Raw genomic sequence first — 21,640 nt, 5'->3', positions numbered from 1 at the left:
TAGTTGACTTTGGATTCTCTAGTATTTCCTATCAGTATTGATTATCTTTGTGCAAAGAAGCTTATGTACAATTTAGTACATGCAAACATGAATAAAATCTTCTTGTATCCTTATAAAATAGAAGAAGGTAAAAATAAAAATAGTTTTATGATATAATTTACTATAATATTAAGGAGAATGTGCTGAGTGCTTTAAGTATAGTAAAAACAAACCTGCTGTGCAAGCACCAAAGCTGGAGAAGGGACTTCTGACTGGGGACATGAGAAGATGCTTGAATAGAGAGGGTCCTAGTGGGTTAGGTAAGATACAGCTTAGCAAATGCAGGTAAAGGAAAGGCATGAAAATGGGAAACTATAGGAATGTCTACTAGTTTCAAAGTGCTAAGTTAGAGATTAGAAAGAGTAGCATTTCAGGCGATAGTGCTTAGAAAGGCACCTGTGGTCACATACTGGAGGTTCCACATTGCTTGCGATATGGAGTTTGGACTTTATCCAATCAGCAACCTTGAATGAGTAAATAATGACATAATCAAACGTGCCCTTTAGTAATTTTATTCTGACCAATAGTACATATGATGAATTAGAGTCATAGAAGCTTAGAAACCAATAATTAGGCTGTAATATCACAGCAGAGATGAAGTGATATCTTTCCATGGGTATGGAACAAGAGGGGAGAGGAGAGAGATCAGCAGTATTTGGTGACTGGATGTATGGAAGGGAGGATTGAGGTTAATCCATCACTTGAGTTACTAGCAGAATGGTGTTATGAGCCCATTTATGTGTTTATATGTGGCAGAGTACCTGAGTATAGAGTGGAATTATGAGTCAAGTTTTGACACATACTAAGTTTTGAGATTCAGACAGACTCTCTATTAGAAGTTCTTGGGACATAACTGGATTTGCTCAAGTTCATGAGCTGGAGGTGTAGGACCATGCCTAGAGTAGTGGGAAAGTAGATACATCTCATGTGGGTTCAAAGTTTTCGTGTGGGTTCAAAGTTTTACTCTGCAAGTTGTTAGCTCTGTGATCTTGGATATTACTTAATCTCCATATTTCAGATTTATTATTTGAAGAATAAAATGGTGAAAGAAGATTTGGGTGTTTTATTTGTGGCCACCTTGTGGGGTATTGAGGATTAAAGAGTTTGTGCAATGCTGGTGCAAGTGTTAAACAAATTTCCTCCTCCACCCCCAACCCTCACATCTCCCTGCTCTTCCTCCTTCATGAGGATAGGAGTACATGGGAATAACTTCTTAGATTTGGGATGAAGAGAAATAGCTATGTGGAGAGAAGAGTGATGGTGGAAATGACAGAAATGTAGCTAGAGATGGGGAAGGGGAAGGTTAGAAGTTTCATGGGGAGTTGTTAGCTTTTGGGAAAAAGAGGGCCCCTTTCTGATGCAAGTTAAAGAAAATGAATAAATACAGTGTTAATCAGAGGGTCTTGAACTTCCCTTAGAAAAGCAGGAGGCTAGGCCATCTGGTACCAGTGAGTGAGGGGAAGTTGGGGCTGGGTTCTTGAGAAAGAAAATTCTTTTTAGATAGCCTCTGTGGGAAATAGGATTAGGAGTAAACTAGAGTCGAATAAAGGGATTGCCAAAAAGCAAAAAGTGAAGGGGTTAGATAGCTTGAACTCTTAGTGTCCTTGTGGGTGTGTGAATTACAGCAGAGAGAAGGTCACTGGAGGTTAAGAGGTTGTGGAAAAGAGAAGCTGGATGTTGGACAAGGAAGCGGATGTTGAAGCTTCAGCAGGGTGGTGGCAGGAGGATCGGGTGCAGAGGAGGAGTGTGAATGGGGTGCCTCTGTGGAATGTGAAAGAATGCTGGGAGGTGGTAAGGATTGGTGGTTTTGGTGTAAGCAGCTGTCAGCAACAGATTACTGATTGTTCCCTTTAAGGCAGGATATCTGTGGCCTGATTACCCCTTGAGCACAAACAGCTCTGGGACTGTTTGCTTTTAAAGATGATAAGTTTGTTCTTTGCTATAACGTGGTAGGGTAGTAAGCTGGCAATACCTTCCCTGCCTCCCTCCTTCCTGCTTCCTCCTCCTCCTTTGGCAATAATGGTTTGCTGAAATAGAATAGACTTTGGAATGAAATAATCAAAATTAAATTCCTGCTTCTCCACTTAACTAGCTTTGAGATCATGGGACAAGTTACTCCAGGTGATTGATACTCTCTTTTTTATCTGGAAAATGAAGCTAAAACCTACTCAGTACCTCATACCGTTATGTGAATTAAATGAGATAGTATGTATGACATCTCTGCCTCTTGGTAGAAGGGCTCCAAAGTGTGAGTGGTCTACATACTGGGGGAAAATTGTTTCTGGTTTGGGGCTTGTTTTGGCTTTGGGAAACATGTCAAATGACACTAAAATAAAACTAAACTAAAATAGTACAACATCAGATCTTTAAGAAAAAGGGGGGCATGTAGATGGCTCAGGTAAGTGTCCAACTCTTGATTTTGGCTTAGGTCATGATCTCAGGGTCATGAGATCAAACCCCTCATCCAGCTCTGCATTTAGCAGGAACTCTGCTGGAGACACTCTCTACCTCTCTCTCCACGTACTCCAGCTCACACACACTCTCTCTCTCAAATAAATAAATCTTTAAAAAACAAACAAAACAGGGCAACATCAGAATAGCACAGGTCTTCTAAAATATATTCTTTGAAAGAAAACAAAAGTATGTGACTTGTAAACTGTGTTATGCACAACAATACTTATTACTTTAACATAAAATCTCAGAGTGAAAGACCTTTGGGATTCAGAAGAAATTCATTTGAAGTAATGAGATGGTGTGAAGTCTTCAAAGAAACCAACTAGAATGAAGTTTTGAAATTGTGTGTAATTGAAAGGTTGTCTTTCTATATTTGTATGTATTCATTTGCCAAAATTTGACTTGAATATTATGTAACATATATGCCCTGCATTTGTATGTATGGGTATACTAAAACTCTCAAGTACTTGGTAGTTCAGCAGTTTCAAAGCAGATATTACAATAAGACCCTATCTCCATTCAGAGAAAATCTGGGAAGAAAAAACCATTAGATAGTGTAGAATTACTTCTGTGCCTCCATTGTGACTTTTCATCTTGGAGTCTTGATTCTCCTCAGTTGTAATAGGTAATCCTAGCCATCTGGAATGGTGAGTTCTCTTTTACAAGTGAATCCCCTGGAAAGAAGGTGTAAACTCTTTGAGTCCCATTATGCCACTGAGGATAAGAAAAACCAGACTGAAAATCACCTTAGACCAAAAAAAGTGAAAAATTGATAGTTGTGCCAGAAGTTCTAAATTTCAGCCCACATGTGCAGTGGTGGGTAATGTTGGAACCCATGTTCATAGACGAAAGTATAGCATGGTAAGTGCCTGAGGACACATGGAATGTCAGAACCCAGGTGGGGAGGGAGGCATGAAGAACAGGAGTTGGGAATTTAAAGGAGACTAGATTACAAAGAGTCTGGGTAGTATAGTTAGAGGATAAACAGAAGCAAGTAAAAATAGAAAGAAATGGCTGGGTATTGTGGATTCCAAAGTGAGGATTCTGTCTCTTTGCCTTGTGTAGGCTAGATTGGCATCTGTGTACTGAGTGGAACAAACATGGCACAGTTGATGGTAATGGACAAGTGATGAAGCAGAGATGTGGCAGTTTTTACTCTGTGGAGAATACAGGGGCAACTTAATAAAAGTTTAATTTTGTGACATTTCATTTGTAGGTTATGCATTTCTCATTGTTCTTTAATGCTTAACTAGAAAACTATGCTATAATATCAAACACATTTTTATTACTAAAATAATATCTAATATGTTCTAACTTGGTATATCTCATATTTACTGAAACCTAATACACGTGCATGCAATGCTATACAGGGATACACTGGTAGGATATGAAAGAAGAATTTCTTTTTTCTTTTCCTTTCCTTTTCTTTTATTTGAATTCAATTAATTAACATACAGTATATTATTAGTTTTAAAGGTGGAGTTCACTGATTCATCAGTCTTATGTAATACCCAGTGCTCATTATATCACATGCCCTCCTTAATGCCCATTACCCAGTTATCCCATCCCCCCATCCCACTCCCCTCCAGCAACTCTCAGTTTGTTTCCCATGATTAAGAGTCTCTTAAAATTTGTTTCCCTCTCTGATTTCGTCTTGTTTTATTTTTCCCTCCCTTCCTCTTTGCTCCTCTGTTTTGTTTCTTAAATTCCACATATGAGTGAAATCATATGATAATTATCTTTCTCTGACTGACTTATTTTGCTTAGCATAATACCCTCTAGTTCTATCCATGTCTTTGCAAATGTTAAGAATTCATTTTTATAGAATGGCTGAAATTAACAAGTCAGGAAAGAAAAATTTGAATACAAGTTTATAGGGATTTGTTTTTAATATAAATCTCTTTGATTTATATTTGGAAATTAAAAACAAAACAAAACAAAAAACAAAACTAAGCACCAGGAGGATGTTGTGGAGAAGTTGGTTTAGATAACTAGAATTTCTATGTTTTCTTTTCTTTTTTTTTTTTAAGACTTTATTTATTCATTTGACAGAGAGAGAGATAGCAAGAGAGAGAGAGAGAGAGAGAGAGAACACAAGAAGTGGGAGCTGCAGGCAGAGAGAGGAGAACCAGGTTCTCTGCTGAGCAAGGAGCACGATGTGGTACTCAATCCCAGGGCCCTGGGATCATGACCTGAGGCGAAGGCAGACGCTTAATCCACTGAACCACCCTGGCGCCCTGAATTTCTATGTTTTCAAGAGAACTTGGATTCTAAGAGGCTGTGAATTGTTAGAAGAAAGTCTGAGGGCCTCTTGAGTATGTGGGTACAGTGACCTATCAGCATTCAGCCGTAGGCCCGTGATTATTATTATTTTTTTTTTCTGTTGGTTTCAGAAGCAATTTATTGGCTTTGCAACTAGGCATCCATGGAGCTTAAAGCCACAATATTTGATGCTGTGGCTCCCAAAAAATAACAAGAGTTTGTGGTTGAGAGTAATGTTTAGTATTACAGTAGAGAGCCTGTCAGGTGGGGGTGTTAATTGTTACAAAGACGCACAATATCCAGTTGACATTGTGTGGAGAATTAGTGTCATTTTTTATGTGTTGCTGTCTGTTTTGTAGACATAGTATTTATTTTTCAGGCATAACACAGTGATCCTGCTTCTTGCTTTGTTGATGGCTTAAATTGTTCCTGAACCAAAGCTTGCTGTTCAGTTACTATGGTATCTTTGATATTCTAAAGTTCAAAGAATTAAAACTTCCTAAGTGGGAGTTACAGGCATGACCTGCTGACGTGGTACCCTGTTAGATCGTTGCATACTTCATACCGAAATATGCTGAATATCACTTGGCTGTTTATATTGATTCTACTTTTATTTTTTTCGGTGTGGCCAGATCTAGAAGCATATGATGCAGTCACTTGCTCTGGCTCATATCCTCAGTTAAGTGTTGATATTATACGGCTTTTCTCCTACCTCCTGTGGAAAAAAAATTGCCAGAAGGATGCTAAGAAAGAGCTTGATAGCTTACATCGTCCACCCAGATAGAATAGTAGAATGAATGTTGGAACATTATCTGGACTTCTAAAATGATTGCATTGGTTCAATCTGGCTTTTATAGGTTTTCATGTTTTCCTTGAGATTTAACCAAGTCTAAATCCTACTGCTAACTCAGTTCTCTCCATTCATCAGCATATCTGAATGTCATAGGTGATTTACTCACTTAATAAATAAAAAATAGGGACACCTGGGTGGCTCAGTTGATTAAGCAGCTGCCTTCGGCTCAGGTCATGATCCCAGCGTCCTGGGATCGAGTCCCACATTGGGCTCCTTGCTTGGCGGGGAGCCTGCTTCTCCCTCTGCCTCTGCCTGCCATTCTGTCTGCCTGTGCTCGCTCGCTCTCCTCTCTCTCTGACAAATAAATAAAATATTAAAAAAATAAATAAATAAATAAATAAAAAATATGTTGCTGACATAATTGTATATGTGACTGAATTTGTGATCTATACTTCTGTTTGGGTATGTATTTATGCTACTTAAAAGTTTGAGAAAAAAGACTCCTGGGAAAAATATTTAACATATCATTATCTGAATTATGATATAAATGTTAGTTGGCTATGGGAGAGACATGCTTTCTCAGTTCTCCTGAAAATCTTTAAAGCTCAAGCAGATCAATTGTTGAAACATTTAATAGTATAATGCTTAGTACTTACAGTAATGGAGTCATGTCAGTAATGAACAGGGAGTAAATTCCTTTATTCTTTCTCATTTTTACTTACAAGCACTAACCAGGTTTTCCATAGTCAAAAGTAGTCAAGTGAACTTAAGCCTGCTGAAAAGATTGAGTTAGGAAGTAGATATTTTAGACAATTCAGGAATGTTTTAGAATTTATGATATTAGTAAATATAGAAGCCATTATCCTACTTCCTCACTGTGTAGATATATTTTAGCTGTTGTCATTCTTAATGTTTTTACTCTTGGGACCTGTCATTAAATACACCTGAATAATAAATTTCTATTGTTCCAAAAGTGTTTTTCCAATATCACATTGGAGAGATGAAAAGGGAATTTTAGCAGTGTTCTTAACCTCAATAACTTGTTGCAAAGTTAACATCTATATATGAAATGGAATTTTGATTGCTCTCCAGTAATCTCATGGTCCAGATGGCCAGGAAACGGAAAGATTATTACTGGTGAATACAGCCAGGAAAGTTTCATGCAGGTGGCAAGAACGCGTATAGCTAACATAATTTTCCAAAGTATCTAGCTTATCCTTTTAAAAATATTTTATGAAGCCTAGCATATGAGTTGGTATGTTTCTCTGTGTATAGCAAATAGATTGTGGAAATATATTATTAAACTCATTAATTCATTTAATGATCCCATCTATTGAAAGTCCACTGTGCATTAAATATTATTTTTGGGATATTGCTGTCACTTAATTAAGCTCCCGTCATACCAACTAGGTATGGGCAGAATCTATGATTGTAAGACCAGCTGTTAAATTTGATGTTAGTCTGGATCTCCAAAATCAGATAATGAAATGGTTATTTATGTAAATATTAACATTGATAAACAGGTATGGAGCATCACATATAATTGCTTATAAAAGAAAGTATTGGGTATTAGAATTTGCATGTAATACAAAATATTTTTAGATTTTACTTAAGTAAAGTCTTAGAAGATATTGCCCAAGCAGTCAACATCACTGTGATGGGTGCTGGAGGAGTCCTTTTGTGTGTTTTGTGCCCAAGGCCTGATGGGGAATAGACTCTCTACAAGTTTTCATGGTCTTTTAAGGCATTTGTTGGTCCTAGGTACCAGAAATTCTAATACGGGCTTCTCATCTATGAGGAGTTGCTGGGGGTATGGTAGGCAGCTTGAATCTACCTGACTTCTGTCAGAGGTTCCTTTAGAGTTTGAGCATGGGCCAGGCTAGGAAGTGATCGGTTATCTATCTGCCCTTTGCCCTAAAACCCAGCTTATACAATACTTGGAATTGTTTAATATCTGCCTTATAGGACTGTTAATTCTTGTTTTATTTCTGTGTTATATTGTGCTTTGTAAACTATTAATGCAATACTTTGACATTAAAAATAAAAAGACTTAGGGGAAAGCATCAGATATGGATTGAAAAGGTTAGTAGGTTGCTGTTACTAATGGATGAAATGGTGTTCCTAGCTGTTCCTTTCCGTGTAAGATAAATGACAAACATGAATATCTTCATTTGGACTAAGAAACATACTTTTATGGAACTGAGACTATACTGTATAAAGAATAAATTTCATTTTTTGAAGTAATTTCCCTGAAAAATCAACAAAAGAAAAAGAAGAAACAGAACTTATTGTCAAATTGGGGAAGACCCAAAAAACTGCTGGAGGGAGAGTAGTTTTTATTGTGAAGAACCAGACATGCATCATGGTCAAATTTTTCTCCTCAGACATTCTCATTATAATAAACTATTACTGTACTGAGTCTATAAATAGTATTTATATGGGAAACAGACCAGAAAACCATTCAAGTTAAACAGGAAACAGCATCATTAATTTTTAGACAAAGAGGTACAACAATATTAAAATGAGAATCTGAGTTTCTTTACTTAAAACCAAAATCTGACTTAAGGCATCTGCACAATTTACTCTTGAAGTAGTAATTACTTGGGGAAGCCTTTGGACTTCCAAGTTGTTATAGGATGATATTCCTGGGACTACTAGGACACTGCTCCATGAGACAGTGGTTGCCTCCTGGCTTGACTAAGTGGAAGGTTCTGTTGTATCCCTGAAACTCTAAATCAAGCTACATCTTCCTTTATTCCAAAAATACCTGTTGTCAAAAATAAAATAAAATAAAAACAAAACAAAATGTAAAACCTTTTTGTCAGGCTTCTTTGTACTAGGTGTTTATTTAACTCTTTGGGAAAATTACTTCGTGAATTTAGCCTCCTAAAATTAAGTCTAGTAGGAAAATAAAGCATTTATAGTATGTTTTATTTTTCATTATTTAAAAAAAGCTAAAGATTTTTATCAGGCTTAATAAAAACTAGCAACCTCTCATCTTACAAGCTTTGCCACTTAACTACTCACAAAGACCACTTTGAACTTTTAGCCAATTCTTCTGTTTCTTTCAAGATCATAATTATCTGGCTAACATTTGACTTTTTCCCTAGTCTTGTATACCCTCTTTTCGTTTTTTACTGTTATGTTTATATCATGGTGACTTTGTTTGTAATATGACTAAGTTATTTCATTTATTTTGATGGTGTTACATATATAGCTGTTTTCCCAGGAGTTAATAATTGCCTTTGAATTTTCTTTTAAAAGAGTATAAATTTCCTTTCCTTACATTCAGATACATCAGGATATCGATCAGTTCTATTTTTATTATCTGGAGACATTTACTGGAGTCTGTAACCTATTGCTCCAATCTAGATAAGATCTCCTCTGAACCTTTTGCATGCACAGCAGTTGACCTGGAATATCACTCTGTTGACATAAGAATTTCATTTGCTTCCATACTATAATTGGATCTCCTACTACTAGGTCCCATATCCTCTTTTCTTAGTTTATTCTCATGTTTTAGTAGAGTGCCTTATCCAGTAGCTTCCCATAAAAGCAGCATATGAGGGTAGTTGGTTTTAGTTTGTTTTGTTTTGTTTTTAAATAAAAAGCTTGGGAGGCATTGAGTTTGAACTCTGGGGTTTAAGTGCTTATTATACAGACTTTAAACTTACTATCAACTTTCTTTCATCTCTTATTTTCTCACCTTCAGGAGTACCTGCTGCTTCTAATTCCTATAGTCCAAAATGATTTACCTTCCATTGTCCAAAATTTTATTGACCTTTTTTTTTTTTCAGGCTTACCAATAGAGTTCTTTAGTAGCAATAAAAAAACAAAAACAAAAACAAAAAAAACAAAAAACAAAACTGCCAGGATGATGGAATGCTTTCTTTACCCAAAGTATAAAAATACAATATTCTATTATATATTCCAGCTAAAACATTTATATATTTGTAGAATGTTTTTCTGTTCAACTTATTGTTGTCACAACTGTGTTGTATTTTAGCACTGTTATTGTTATTTTTGTAGAAATTAAAATCTCATTTTCCTAAATTAAAAATAGTTATATTTCCTCTAAGGTCATTAATGTGTTTATCAGATTAATCTAAGTCTCTCAGGTAATCCTTTGATTTCTCTTTTGGCAACTGTGAGTAAAATCATGAAGTAATCATAGGGATAGCATTTCAAATCAGGTTAGTTAGTGTAGGCCTAGTAGTTTTAAAAAGAGTGGAGGGAAAAACCCTAGATTGTAATTTCAAAAACCTGAATGGAAAAAAATATTTTTCTTAATAAGTACTGTTATGAGACTCTCGATTTATTTTCCTCACTTACCTGCCTTTATTGTAGGCTTTATGCCAGAGTTATTAGACTTCTGGTCTTACAGAATGTTTTTAATATTAGTATAGGTAGAAAGGAAATGGTAGGGAGCCTAAAGAATAAAGACATGAAAGGAAATTTCAAAGCTTAAATGGAAATAATTTTTGCATTCACCTTATTTGTTTTGTTAGTTTTGTAATCAAAACATTCCAACTTTAATTATGAAGCATAAGATACAGAAATTGATATGGATGAATTACTGTTTTACAACTGCCATTTGGGACTATGCATTTTTTTTTAAAGATTTTATTTATTTATTTATTTGACAGACAGAGATCACAATCAGGCAGAGAGGCAGGCAGAGAGAGAGGAAGGGAAGCAGGGCTCGATCCCAGACCCTGGGATCATGACCTGAGCTGAAGGCAGAGGCTTTAACCCACTGAGCCACCCAGGCGCCCCTGCATTTTTAAAAAATATGCTGTTGTAACTCCCAGTTTATTTTTTTCTTTATTCTTCCAGTGTTTCTGAGTATTTGATACTTGCCCCTGGCTAGAGCAGTAAGAATTCAGAGAGCTTGGGGCGCCTGGGTGGCTCAGTGGTTAAAGCCTTTGCCTTCGGCTCAGGTCATGATCTCAGGATCCTGGGATCGAGCCTCACATCGGACTGTCTGCTCAGCAGGGAGCCTGCCTCCTTCTCCTCCTCTCTCTCTGCCTGCCTCTCTGCCTACTTGTGATCTGTCAAATAAATAAAAATCTAAAAAAAAAAAAAAAGAATTCAGAGAGCTCTCTAGAGCAGGGCTTATTCCATCTGACTGGGGAGAAGCCCTGCTCTAGAGAGCTCTCTGAACTTGTAATGAGTGCCAGGTGTTGTATGAAAGTATTGAATCAATAAATTATGCACCTGAAACTAACAAAACACTCTGTTAACTGGAACTTAAATTAAAAACTTGAAAAAAAACAAAAACAAAAAAGGAAAAAAAGTAAAGCAGTGCTTCTCAACTTCAGTATGCAGATGGATCACCTGAGGATCCTATTAAAATGCAGACTCTGAAGTGAGGCTTGAATCTGTATTTCTGACGAACTCCCCAAATGCTGATGATGGTAGTCCTTCTGGCCATCCTGATGACTCAGACTAAACTACCTTGATACTGGAGTAATACAGAATACAGATCTGGTTTTAAATATCTATAACTGCTGTGCTTCTGGACAGAAGTCAGTGGGAGACATTGTGTTACTGGCTGCTACTAAGTACATCTAAATAGTGCTGGATTTATTGCTTCTTAGAGGTTTAATATATTCATTATTTGTAGGATTCTGTTTAGAAGCAATTTCAGTAGTAAACTTATTTATTAAGTTTTGTACATTACATACATAAACTGTATTTCCCTAGCATCTTTGAAGAAAAAATATACTTTGTGTGTGCTAGATTTTAATTTGCAGTACACAAATATGTTATCTATAGCTATTAGCCATTGAGATCCTACTGTGTATACTGTTCTATGCTTATAGAAGCATAAAGCCACAGAATATATACACATTTATAACCAGCTTCATTGTACTGTTTATTCCTATGCAATTAAAATTAGCAATGAAAAGAGGTTAATGCTTTTTTTTTTTAATCTTCTAAATAGCTCAGTCACTAAAGGAATTTGCAAGATTACTCATTGCAGTAGAAGAAGAAAGGAGGAGACTGGTAAGTCTGTTCCCCATTTTTTAAGAATAAAGCTTTGTTTGGACATATTAAAAGACTGAACCTTCTGAATTAGGTTTAGCTATGCCAGACCTTACAATGTCATAGATGTACTAAAAGTTACAGAGATGATTCTGAGTATGATTACCAATTATTGCTAATGATTATATATACCATTTCTGTTTATTTCATTTGTTCATCAGAAGCAAATTATATTCACTTTGCTTTCCGGTTAGTTCTTTCAAGAATTAAAAAATATTGAATTGTCATCATAAACCCATTCTAATTGAGTAACTTCAGAAAAACTTCAGTGTTATAATAAAGATACATTCTAAGTATTAAAGACAATTCATAGAAGGAGCAAATAATTTTGCCAGGGTGTTAGCAGGAGACTAACTTACTTATTTTTTTTCTTTTTCTTTCTTTTCTTTCCTTTCTTCCTTCTTTCTTCTAAATGTTGAGGAGACTTTCTTAAAAAGGTGACATTTCAGTTGTGTCTGAAAGGCTGGGAGGATTTTGCTTGCCTGGGAAGAGTGGGGAAAGCATCATAAGCTGATGGATTAACTTGTGTGACAGCATCAGAGTATAGTTATTAGTAATACATTTATTCATTTACCAATATTATTTTGTACCTATTTTGTTCAAATATCTGTGAAGGCCTCTATAACCCTGGCTTCCCATTTGTATATAGGAAAAATAGTAGTACATATCCCATAGAATCGTTATAAAGCATTTTTAGCAGCACCTGGCACATAATAAATGTTGATGGTAATAAAGATGTTGTCACTTACAGTGAGGATTTCAGACTTTTTTAAAATGTCATCTTTATCACTGGCTTCACTGTCCTTTTGGGAAATTATATATATACCTGTGTATTCAATGTGGATTAAATGTAGTGTCATTCTGCTGACTGGATAAGGAGAGCAGTTTCATATGGATGGCTTGACTTAGAAAATACTTCCTGAGCTAAGGAAGAATCACACAATCGTTACTTAGCAGTCCTATAAATGAACTTGAGTAGAGGACACAAGGTGGGAGAAAGTACTGTATATATTTTTAGAATAAGGCAAATGGATGGTTCTTAGAAGGTATTAGAAGATTGGTAGTTTTGGCCATATATAGGGTTTAAGAGCTGAGCTTAAATTTTGGTGTGTGTTACAGGAAGGCAAAATTGTTAGTTTCTGAAAAGAATGGGATAATCAATATGGGATTTAGAAAAGATTAATTTGATGGCGCTGTGAGAGATAGATAAGGTGGGGGTATCAGGGGTGACTATATTTTCTTAGGAAATATCTCCATACCATGATCTGGCCCTAGTACGAGGTAACTAGCCATTCAATATAATCTGTGTTAGATACATATAAGGCATTATGGGAGGCTGACCATTTCTGGGTAGGTCAGATGAAGCTTTTTTGTGGAGGTAAGTTTGATTGGAGTCTTAAGACTAAATAGTATACTTTCAAGTGCTTTATCCATAATCATTACTCCAGTTCTCTCAACTATGCAATAGAAGTTCAAGTTTGATGGGGGCATGTGAGTAGAAGGTGCCTTACTGCCCAGAGAGGAGCTGATGAGGAGAATGGGAAAAAGTGGTTAGGGAATATAAAAATAGAGTTGTAAATGGTATGGAAGCCAGGAGAATATACGGTTCAGGGTTGAGTGAGGTTGTTATTTAAATCCTGTGCACGTAGTTCAGGAGAATGATAAGCCAGCTAGCATGGGCTATAATTTTAGAAAATGTATTGAAAGAATATGGGGAAATTGTAGTTTGTAGGAGTAAAAAGAGCCAAAGATATGTTCTTATAGCATTGAAGAAACCAGAGGAAAAGGCTCTTCCTCTGAACTGGGAGGAAAGAAAGATCATCAGTTAAAATATAGAACTTTGGACCATAAATTGTTTAGAGAGAGGATAATAGTATCAAGAAGGAGTGGTCATCTGCTCTAAAAGGATTTCATAGAAATAGTTTAGAAAGCCAAGAGCCAGTTGTATGAGATAAAAAGGATCATGGATTAGTGATAATGAACCATTAAAGGTAGACATCATAAATAGGTCAAGGAAAGACTAATGGTCATGTTTTCACAGATTTTTCTAGCAATACTCAGAGCCATGGACTGAGCAATAAGAAGAGTTAGGAAGTAAGATTCAAATGATGGGCACAGAAGGTGTGCTTGATTATAGGCTCATGGATCTGTGTAATAAGAAAGTGGGTCTTGAGTAATTTTAACTATAGCTGAGTCAGGAGGTGACTGATGGCTTTAGAGAGCAGAGACAGCAAGCATTACTCCTGTACTATGTTGATGGTTCACTAACAATAAAAGGAATTCTGAGACATGGAAGTTGTATTGAGAGTGGGAGTTGAAACATGCTGAATTTGGCAGTGGAGTTGGTCCAGATAATAATGAAGTTAAGATGTGGCTAAGGAGGGAGACAGACCTTGGGAATCAAGAAGGCTGAGCTCGTAAATTTGGATGTTTATGAGCAGAATCTTGAGGTCATCCAAAATGATGACTGGATAAAGAGCAAAGACCAATGAGAAGAAATGGCTAGGGAATGTGTTAGAGTGTCTTATAAGCAGTGGAAATGGAGATTGAAATGCAGGCTCTTAGTGTTTCAGAGATCTTCATTTCTGCCTTCAGCCATGTTTCTCATGTTGATGTAAGGAGGAAGTTCTGCATTCATGAGTGAAGTCATACTGCAGGTTTCGATTGCTTTACCTTTGTTTCAAGGAAGATCTGAAATAAAGTATGCAAAATAATGAAGAAAAATCTATAGATAAAAGCCTAATGGATTACATGTCCACAGAGATTATATAAAAGTAGTTATTAAACATACAATCTAAGTATTGGAGGGAGTATCACTTCTAGTCACATGATGTTACTACAACCAAAGGTATAGCTGGTAGCAGATTTTGTGAAGATATGCTGAAGAATTTCCCTTTTAAAAATTTGTACTTCAAAAAAGTTTGTACTTCATTTAGGAAGTAGAATATTTTAAGTGTACTAAGAGTATAAAGGAGTTCTATAATTGAAAAAGACATTTAATTATCTTTTACAGTGAAAAGTCTTGACTTATTATATATTAATTGAATTTGACCAAAATCTAAGTATGTTATAACAGCAACTAAACAAAAATAAACTCTCAAGAAGATGATAGAAGACACCTAACAGTTTAAACAAGTTCTCTTGTTTCCAGTGATTACCATACTTAGTATGATGAATACAACATCTAGGTAGGCTAAAGGTTGTTTGCAGAAAAAAGCCCAAAGAAATATTGATTTGTTTTTTGAAGAAATGGGACCTCTTTTTTAGTTCCTTACTAACTTGAAGTATTAAGTTAAAAAATTCTGCTAAAGCCAACTAAAAATGCATAGTTTTAATGCAACAACATAGTGATTCAGGGACAGTAATAGGAAATAACATTTCAGAAACTTTTGAGGATGTAGTTTATCCTGTTTTATACTTTTTGCTAGAAAAACTGGATGCAGTATGCATCTAGGATGCAATATTTTTCAAGATGTTGACTGACATCTGTCATGTGGCTATGCAAGGACAGCTTTTAATGACACAAATATAAGAAGTAATTTAGTAGCCCTTTGTAATGGCCTTAGTAAAATGCTTATTACTTACAGTGAGGATATTGGTATTGATGAGTGACATGGGATCTTTTTTTTTTTTCAAGTTTATCTTTATTTGAAATGTTAGAATTTTTCCCCATAGAATGCAGCACTTAAATGATTAGAGATCCTGTAGATCAGATGTCTTGTTACAAAGACCCTGAATTCCCAGAACAATGAGGGACATCTAAGCCATCTTAGATCATCTTCCCAGGATTTATATTCTTTCTATTCACTGGCTCTATCAGTCTTTTTTATACTGGAGTACTGGAAGTACTTTCCTGAAATGGGCTAGGTGTCTGGGTATTACTTAGGAACCAAAAAATCATGAAGGAGGAGGAGCAGAAATTTACAACCTTAACAGTTGTTTCTTTAATAAGAGTATTAAAACCTCTATTTTCCTTTCTTACATTTTTTTTTAAAGTATAAGCAATCCAACATAAGGATTATAAGGGATAAAATCAAAAGTGTTCTTTCTTTCTTTATGTTTTAACAAAATTAGATCTTTATTAAAAAAGAATAAATGTGTCAGAAATATGAATTACTTGGTTATTGATACAAGATTTTGAGCTGTCATGAGTCTTCAGATATTTAAAAAATATGTGATGTCTAATACATTAGATACTTGTCATATGTGGCTATTGAGCACCTGAAGTGTGTTAGTTGTTGTGTGGTTTGTATTATATTTCTGTTGGGAGGCAGTGCTATAGATAATAGCTAACCTGGAGCATTTTCAGTGTTTCCAGCTTTACTATAGTTGCTTTATATTTTTAACTAAACTGATTCTAGCAACTTAGAGATTTTATAATAAAGAGAGCAATTTAGAGATTTTATAATAAATCTCTGAGGTGTGTACTATGAATACCCCCATTTTAAAGAAGAGCGATCTCAAAGACACATAGCCAGTAAGTGGTACTTTGAGGATTTAAACCCAGGCTGTTGGGTTCCAGAGCCTTCACATAATCCGTAATGTTAAAAACTAAGACTCTGTTTTAATTAAAAATTGCATAATAACAATAACAAACATGTATTGTTAATACAGTATGTGAGATACTCTGGTAAGTGTTTTAGGTCTGTTATTTTAATATCTTAACAAAAATAAGGGAAGAACACAGGTATTATATAGGTTTTGAAATTAGATTAATTTTTCGAATATTTGGTCATGTTTAAACAGGCATATATTCCAGGAAAAACTCAATCCATCAATCAATTGACATTTTCCACATGAAATTTTGACATGTGAAAGCCAAAAATATGCACTATACCTATTTAAGTCCCATCCCCCGACCCCCTACCCTCATCATGATCTTTGAATCAAGGATTCATGGAATTGAGAATGTTTTAAATGTCAAAAATTTCATGTCCTTATTTTTCTTGATTAAAGATGATTTCCTTTATTTAATCTTTGACATTACTCATCAGTAGGTGATGTTGATTAATCCCTGAGTTTCTGGCACTGGTGCTGTTATATACTAAGTCCAATTATCTGTGAAGCATTCCAGTTTTTTTTTTAATTGTCTCAGATGAATGAAGCATGGTAGCCAACATTCTACATGCATGAGTATTGATTATGTTTCTGGTATATTTTAGGTTAACTTTTATTAGAAACAAATTTTAGGTATGCTGGCCTATACACCAACATCTTTATACAGTGATTTCACCTGAAATCTAAAAAAACAAGCCATCTCAATGTTCTCCATGTTCAAAGTTCTGATTTTTCACATTTATTGAATTGCAGAGATTTCCTATAACTTTCTAGTATGTGGCGAAATACTAAGGTAGAATTGAGATTTGATCACACACAATTCAGCATGACTGCAACACTAGTGGATTTAATTTTTTATTGATAACAGTCCTAGTACTCATTTGTATTTTTTTAAATGTGCAAAGTACTTTTATATACACTTGTATTTTATTTTTATTTATTTTATTTATTTATTTATTTATTTATTTATTTTTTAAAAAAGATTATTTATTTATTTATTTGACACAGAGAGAGAGATCACAAGCAGGCAGAGAGAGAGGAGGAAGCAGGCTCCCTGCTGAGCAGAGAGCCCGATGCGGGGCTCGATCCCAGGACCCTGAGATCATGACCTGAGCCGAAGGCAGCGGCTTAACCCACTGAGCCACCCAGGCGCCCCTACACTTGTATTTTATTTTTACTACAACCTGAAACTGAGCTTAGACCCTAAATGAGTTATTCAAGGTAGTGCACTCCATTAGTAAGTGACAGAGCTGAAAATGTAGGACTCCTTTTCTGGTCTTTGGACTTCCAGCTCACTGGAAGCTGGAAGTCATTCTTTCATATCCTGTGTCTTCCCTTTTTTATTGAAGAGCAGAGGCCTGCGAGGGCAAAGGCCTGATTTCTTTTGTATTTTTTCCTATGTATTGGGTGTTTCCATCTATATATTGGCCAAATTGGTTAGCCAAAATTTAGTAGTGTTTAGTTAACACATACAGAAAAAGAAAAGGTGGTTGTTGAGAGTTATCATAGCTTCTTATTTACTGTTTCTCAGATTGTTTGACTAAGTTCATTGTGGACAAGTATAAGAGAAATAAACTTTCTTTGAGGAAATTCATTAATTTAGTGTGAAGGACTTGAATAGGGTAGTTGCTAGGATTTCAGAAAATACTTGAGAATTATGTCTTTTGATTTTAAACTGAAAAATACTTAAGACACTAACTGGAAATGTGTGTTAAAATTCTAAAATTTTCTTTTAATAGGTATGATACAGTGGTCAGACAGTGAAGCCTATTCTGGAAGGTGGCTTTTTAGTTATTTCGTTGCTCATTGACTTTTCTACCCCAAAGTATAAAAAAGGAGAATGAAAGAGATAAATCTGAAACTCAGTGGTCTTGCTCTGTATTAGCTCTTGAAAAAGGATACTTGGAAAGAAGGTTTTATTTTCCTTAGTAAAATTAAGGTTTGTAGGGGCGGCGCCTGTGTGGCTCAGTGGGTTAAAGCCTCTGCCTTCGGCCCAGGTCGTGATCCCAGGGTCCTGGGATCGAGCCCCACATCGGGCTCTCTGCTCAGCAGAGAGCCTGCTTCCCCTCCTTCTCTCTCTGCCTGCCTTTCTCTCTGCTTGTGATCTCTGTTTGTCAAATAAATAAATAAAAATCTTAAAAAAAAAAATTAAGGTTTGTATGCTCAAGTACTGCTGTAATGGCTAGCTGTTAGCCAAGGTAAATTAGCTGGTGCAAATTAAAAAAAATGGATTTGTATTTTGGTATATCAGTTTTGCTAATATCTGGCTATGATTTTTGAGTATGTGTGTGATTGATACCATTTTCACAGATGGTATTTCATGGGTATATATCAAATTCCTAGATTTAAAGATTTGTAAATGAATAGATGATAGTAAACATCCAGTCTTTATATTTTCCACTTTCCCAAGATCTCTTAATTCTGATTCTTTTTTAAGATTAACTTTGTATGGAAGGATTTAAAGGGAACTTTCCACAGATAGTGCTGTTTTAAAAGCAATTAATTTAAAATTAAAATTAATTTAAAAATTAAAATTGATTTAAAATAGGATGCTTGAAATGTCCACAATTGCCAGACTATGGAAAGAGCCTAGATGCCCATCAACAGATGAATGGATAAAGAAGATGTGGGGGGTGTGTGTGTGTATAGACACAAAATGGAATATTATGCAGCCATCAAAACCCCTGAAATCTTGCCATTTGCAACAATGTAGATGGAACTAGAGGGTATTATGCTAAGCAAAATAGGTCAGTCAGAGAAAGACAATTATCATGTGATCTCACTGGTTTGAGGAATTTGAGAAATAAGACAGGATCATAGGAGAAGGGAGGGAAAAATGAAACAGGAGGAAACCAGAGAGGGAGACAAACCATAAGAGACTCTTAATCTCAGGAAACAAACTGAGGGTTGCTGAGGGGAGGGGGGTGGGAGGGATAGGGTGGCTGGGTGGTGGACATTGGGGAGGTATGTGCTATGGTGAGTGCTATGAGTTGTGTAAGACTGATGAATAACAGACCTGTACCCCTGAAACAAATAATGCATTATGTGTTAATACCAAAAATTTAAAAAAATAAAATAGGATGCTTCAATAAAAAACTTTCACATGCTTTTACAATCAAGATATAAACTGGAATTGAAGATTTTCATTTTAGTTTTGCTACTTTGGCATGACTCTTTGGGTGTGAAGTTTTCTGTTGCTTAGGGCTGTCACTGTTTATATGAGCTGCAGTAGCCTGCTTCCAGACATAGCACCTGTGCTGCCCATCTCTTTCCTCCCATCTCTGTTTCTTGCATCTTCATGAATTAGTCATTTATCCCAGTTGTATAGGCTGCTTTACTTTGGAATCTTATAATTACACATCATGTTGAAATCTTTCTATTTTTACCTTTGTGCTTTCAGAAATACTTCTACCCTGATGTCAGCCATCATTTCTCATTGGTACACTTGGGGATATGGTAGTCTTTGCTACATTTATAAACCGTTTTTGTTTGTTTGTTTTTTAAATATAAACCATGCTTTGATTTTTTTGATAATAAGTACGAAGACACTTTCATATTATAAAAGGTGAAATATATAGAAAGCCATTGTGTAACCATTCCACAAAAATTCTTTAAGACCTGGATGGGGCATTTGATTTTAAAGGACAGAAAAAATAAACCTAAGTAAACATAAAGTAGACTAGAAAAACATTGGCAAAAAAGATCATGAAGGGAAATTTTAAGTAATGTAACAAGGCTGTGGATGGTTGGGAAATATAAGCTGAGAGACCAACCAGATACTCAGAAATAAGGGGTTGAGGTATTCTTCACTGAGCAGAATGTTTTTATTGTTGTTTGAAATTAAACCGTAGTCATAGTGTTCATGTACTACTGAAGAAGTTACAAATTTAATTACCACCAGGAATAAAGAGAATAAAGGCTTTTTAAAAAAATTGAGGTAATTATAAATTCACACACAATTATAAAGAATAATACAGAAATCTGGTGTATTCTTTACACAGTTAATCCTAATGGTAACATTTTGTAAAATTAAAAAAATAAAAAGTATAATAGCTTATTATATTATACTTTATGTTATAATACTAATTAAAATTAACAATTTATTCAGAATCTTGCTATTTGCCTTAGGTTCAGAATTCATACTTGAAACATAAGTCTGACTGTTGAATTCTTATCAAGATGCCTTATGTTATTTCACATTGCAATTTGTTGTGTGTCACCCGGGACACTCATTTGCAAGTCAAATAGAAAATTGATGGTGAAGAAACTGGGGTATCTCATTTATTTGTGAGAAATATGTTGCATGTGAGATTCTGGAGGAGCTGGAATCATGTACTCTGAGGCCTCTAAGAAGCTTTTTACTTCTGCCTTTCATTTGTTTGTCATCTTTATTCTTAGCTTCTTCCACAAGGTGAGTTATAAACACTGCCACTAAACCTCGCAGAAATTCCTTCTGGAGGGAGCCTGATTCCCCTCTGGTAAACTTAGAAACAAAACAAAACAAAACAAAACAAACCTTAAAATGAGCTCTGATTGGCCCAGCTCAGGCCACTTAAAGACCATTGACCAATCACTCGAGGCCAAAGGGACAAAGTATGTTACGTGTGTTCCTCTGATTATCAGGGCTGTTTCCAGACACAAGGGAATTATTGTGATTTGGAAATTACCCAACTCTTGTATATTATAGCATAGTAATGGCTTTATGAAATTTCTAGTTAACATTGTCATATGAACAGAATAGTATGATAGTGAATTGTGTCTGAAATTTTATAGGAGTTAGAAAACACTATGTTCATTCATCCAAACATTGGGAACATTCACTTTAAAAATCAGGAAACAGGGGCGCCTGGGTGGCTCAGTGAGTTAAGCCGCTGCCTTCGGCTCAGGTCATGATCTCAGGGTCCTGGGATCGAGTCCCACATCGGGCTCTCTGCTTGGCAGGGAGCCTGCTTCCCTCTCTCTCTCTGCCTGCCTCTCTACTTGTGATCTCTGTCTGTCAAATAAATAAATAAAATCTTTAAAAAAAAATATTAAAAATCAGGAAACAGACAAGGTTGTGCATTCTTCCTGCTTAAATTCTATATTGTTTTGGAGGGTCCCAAGTCTGTGGAATAAAATAAAACCAATGGCATAAAAGATACTGTATCTTTGTATCATTTCTTGATGTGATTATCCCACATACAAAATTCTAAATCTACAGAGAATTTATTAAAAATAAGAGTCTAGCCAGGTTGATAATTATAAATAACATTGTTGTACACAACTTCAGCTCACAACAAAAGAATAAGCTACTTAAAAATAACTCAACAAAGGATGTGCAGGACTTTTATGTATGAAATCACAAAACTTTATTTTAAGACATTAAAGAAGAGCTAAATAGAAAAAAATGTAGTGAATCAGTGAAAAAGAATGATTTTAATCAGCTATGCTGATTTGCTAATTCATCAAATATGGATTTTGGGAGAGATGAGGCAATTGTGCTTCATA

At 35.4% G+C, this 21,640-nt stretch overlaps 1 protein-coding gene across 4 annotated transcripts in view; it reads left to right on the top strand.

Annotated features, from left to right (window-relative positions):
* The window catches only part of ARHGAP42 (Rho GTPase activating protein 42), a 299,718-nt gene that overhangs the window by 91,955 nt on the left and 186,123 nt on the right, over nt 1-21,640 (top strand). For all 4 annotated transcript variants that reach the window (XM_047692080.1, XM_047692078.1, XM_047692082.1 and 1 more), the window contains exon 3: nt 11,496-11,557. In XM_047692080.1, the coding sequence (XP_047548036.1) occupies nt 11,496-11,557 (62 nt within the window). The remainder of the gene's footprint in view (nt 1-11,495; nt 11,558-21,640) is intronic.

This window comes from Lutra lutra, chromosome 10 (assembly GCF_902655055.1).
Source record: "Lutra lutra chromosome 10, mLutLut1.2, whole genome shotgun sequence".
Taxonomy (NCBI): Eukaryota; Metazoa; Chordata; class Mammalia; order Carnivora; family Mustelidae; genus Lutra; species Lutra lutra.
Note: the sequence above shows the minus strand (reverse complement) of the source record. Positions and strands in the feature narration are given on the sequence as shown.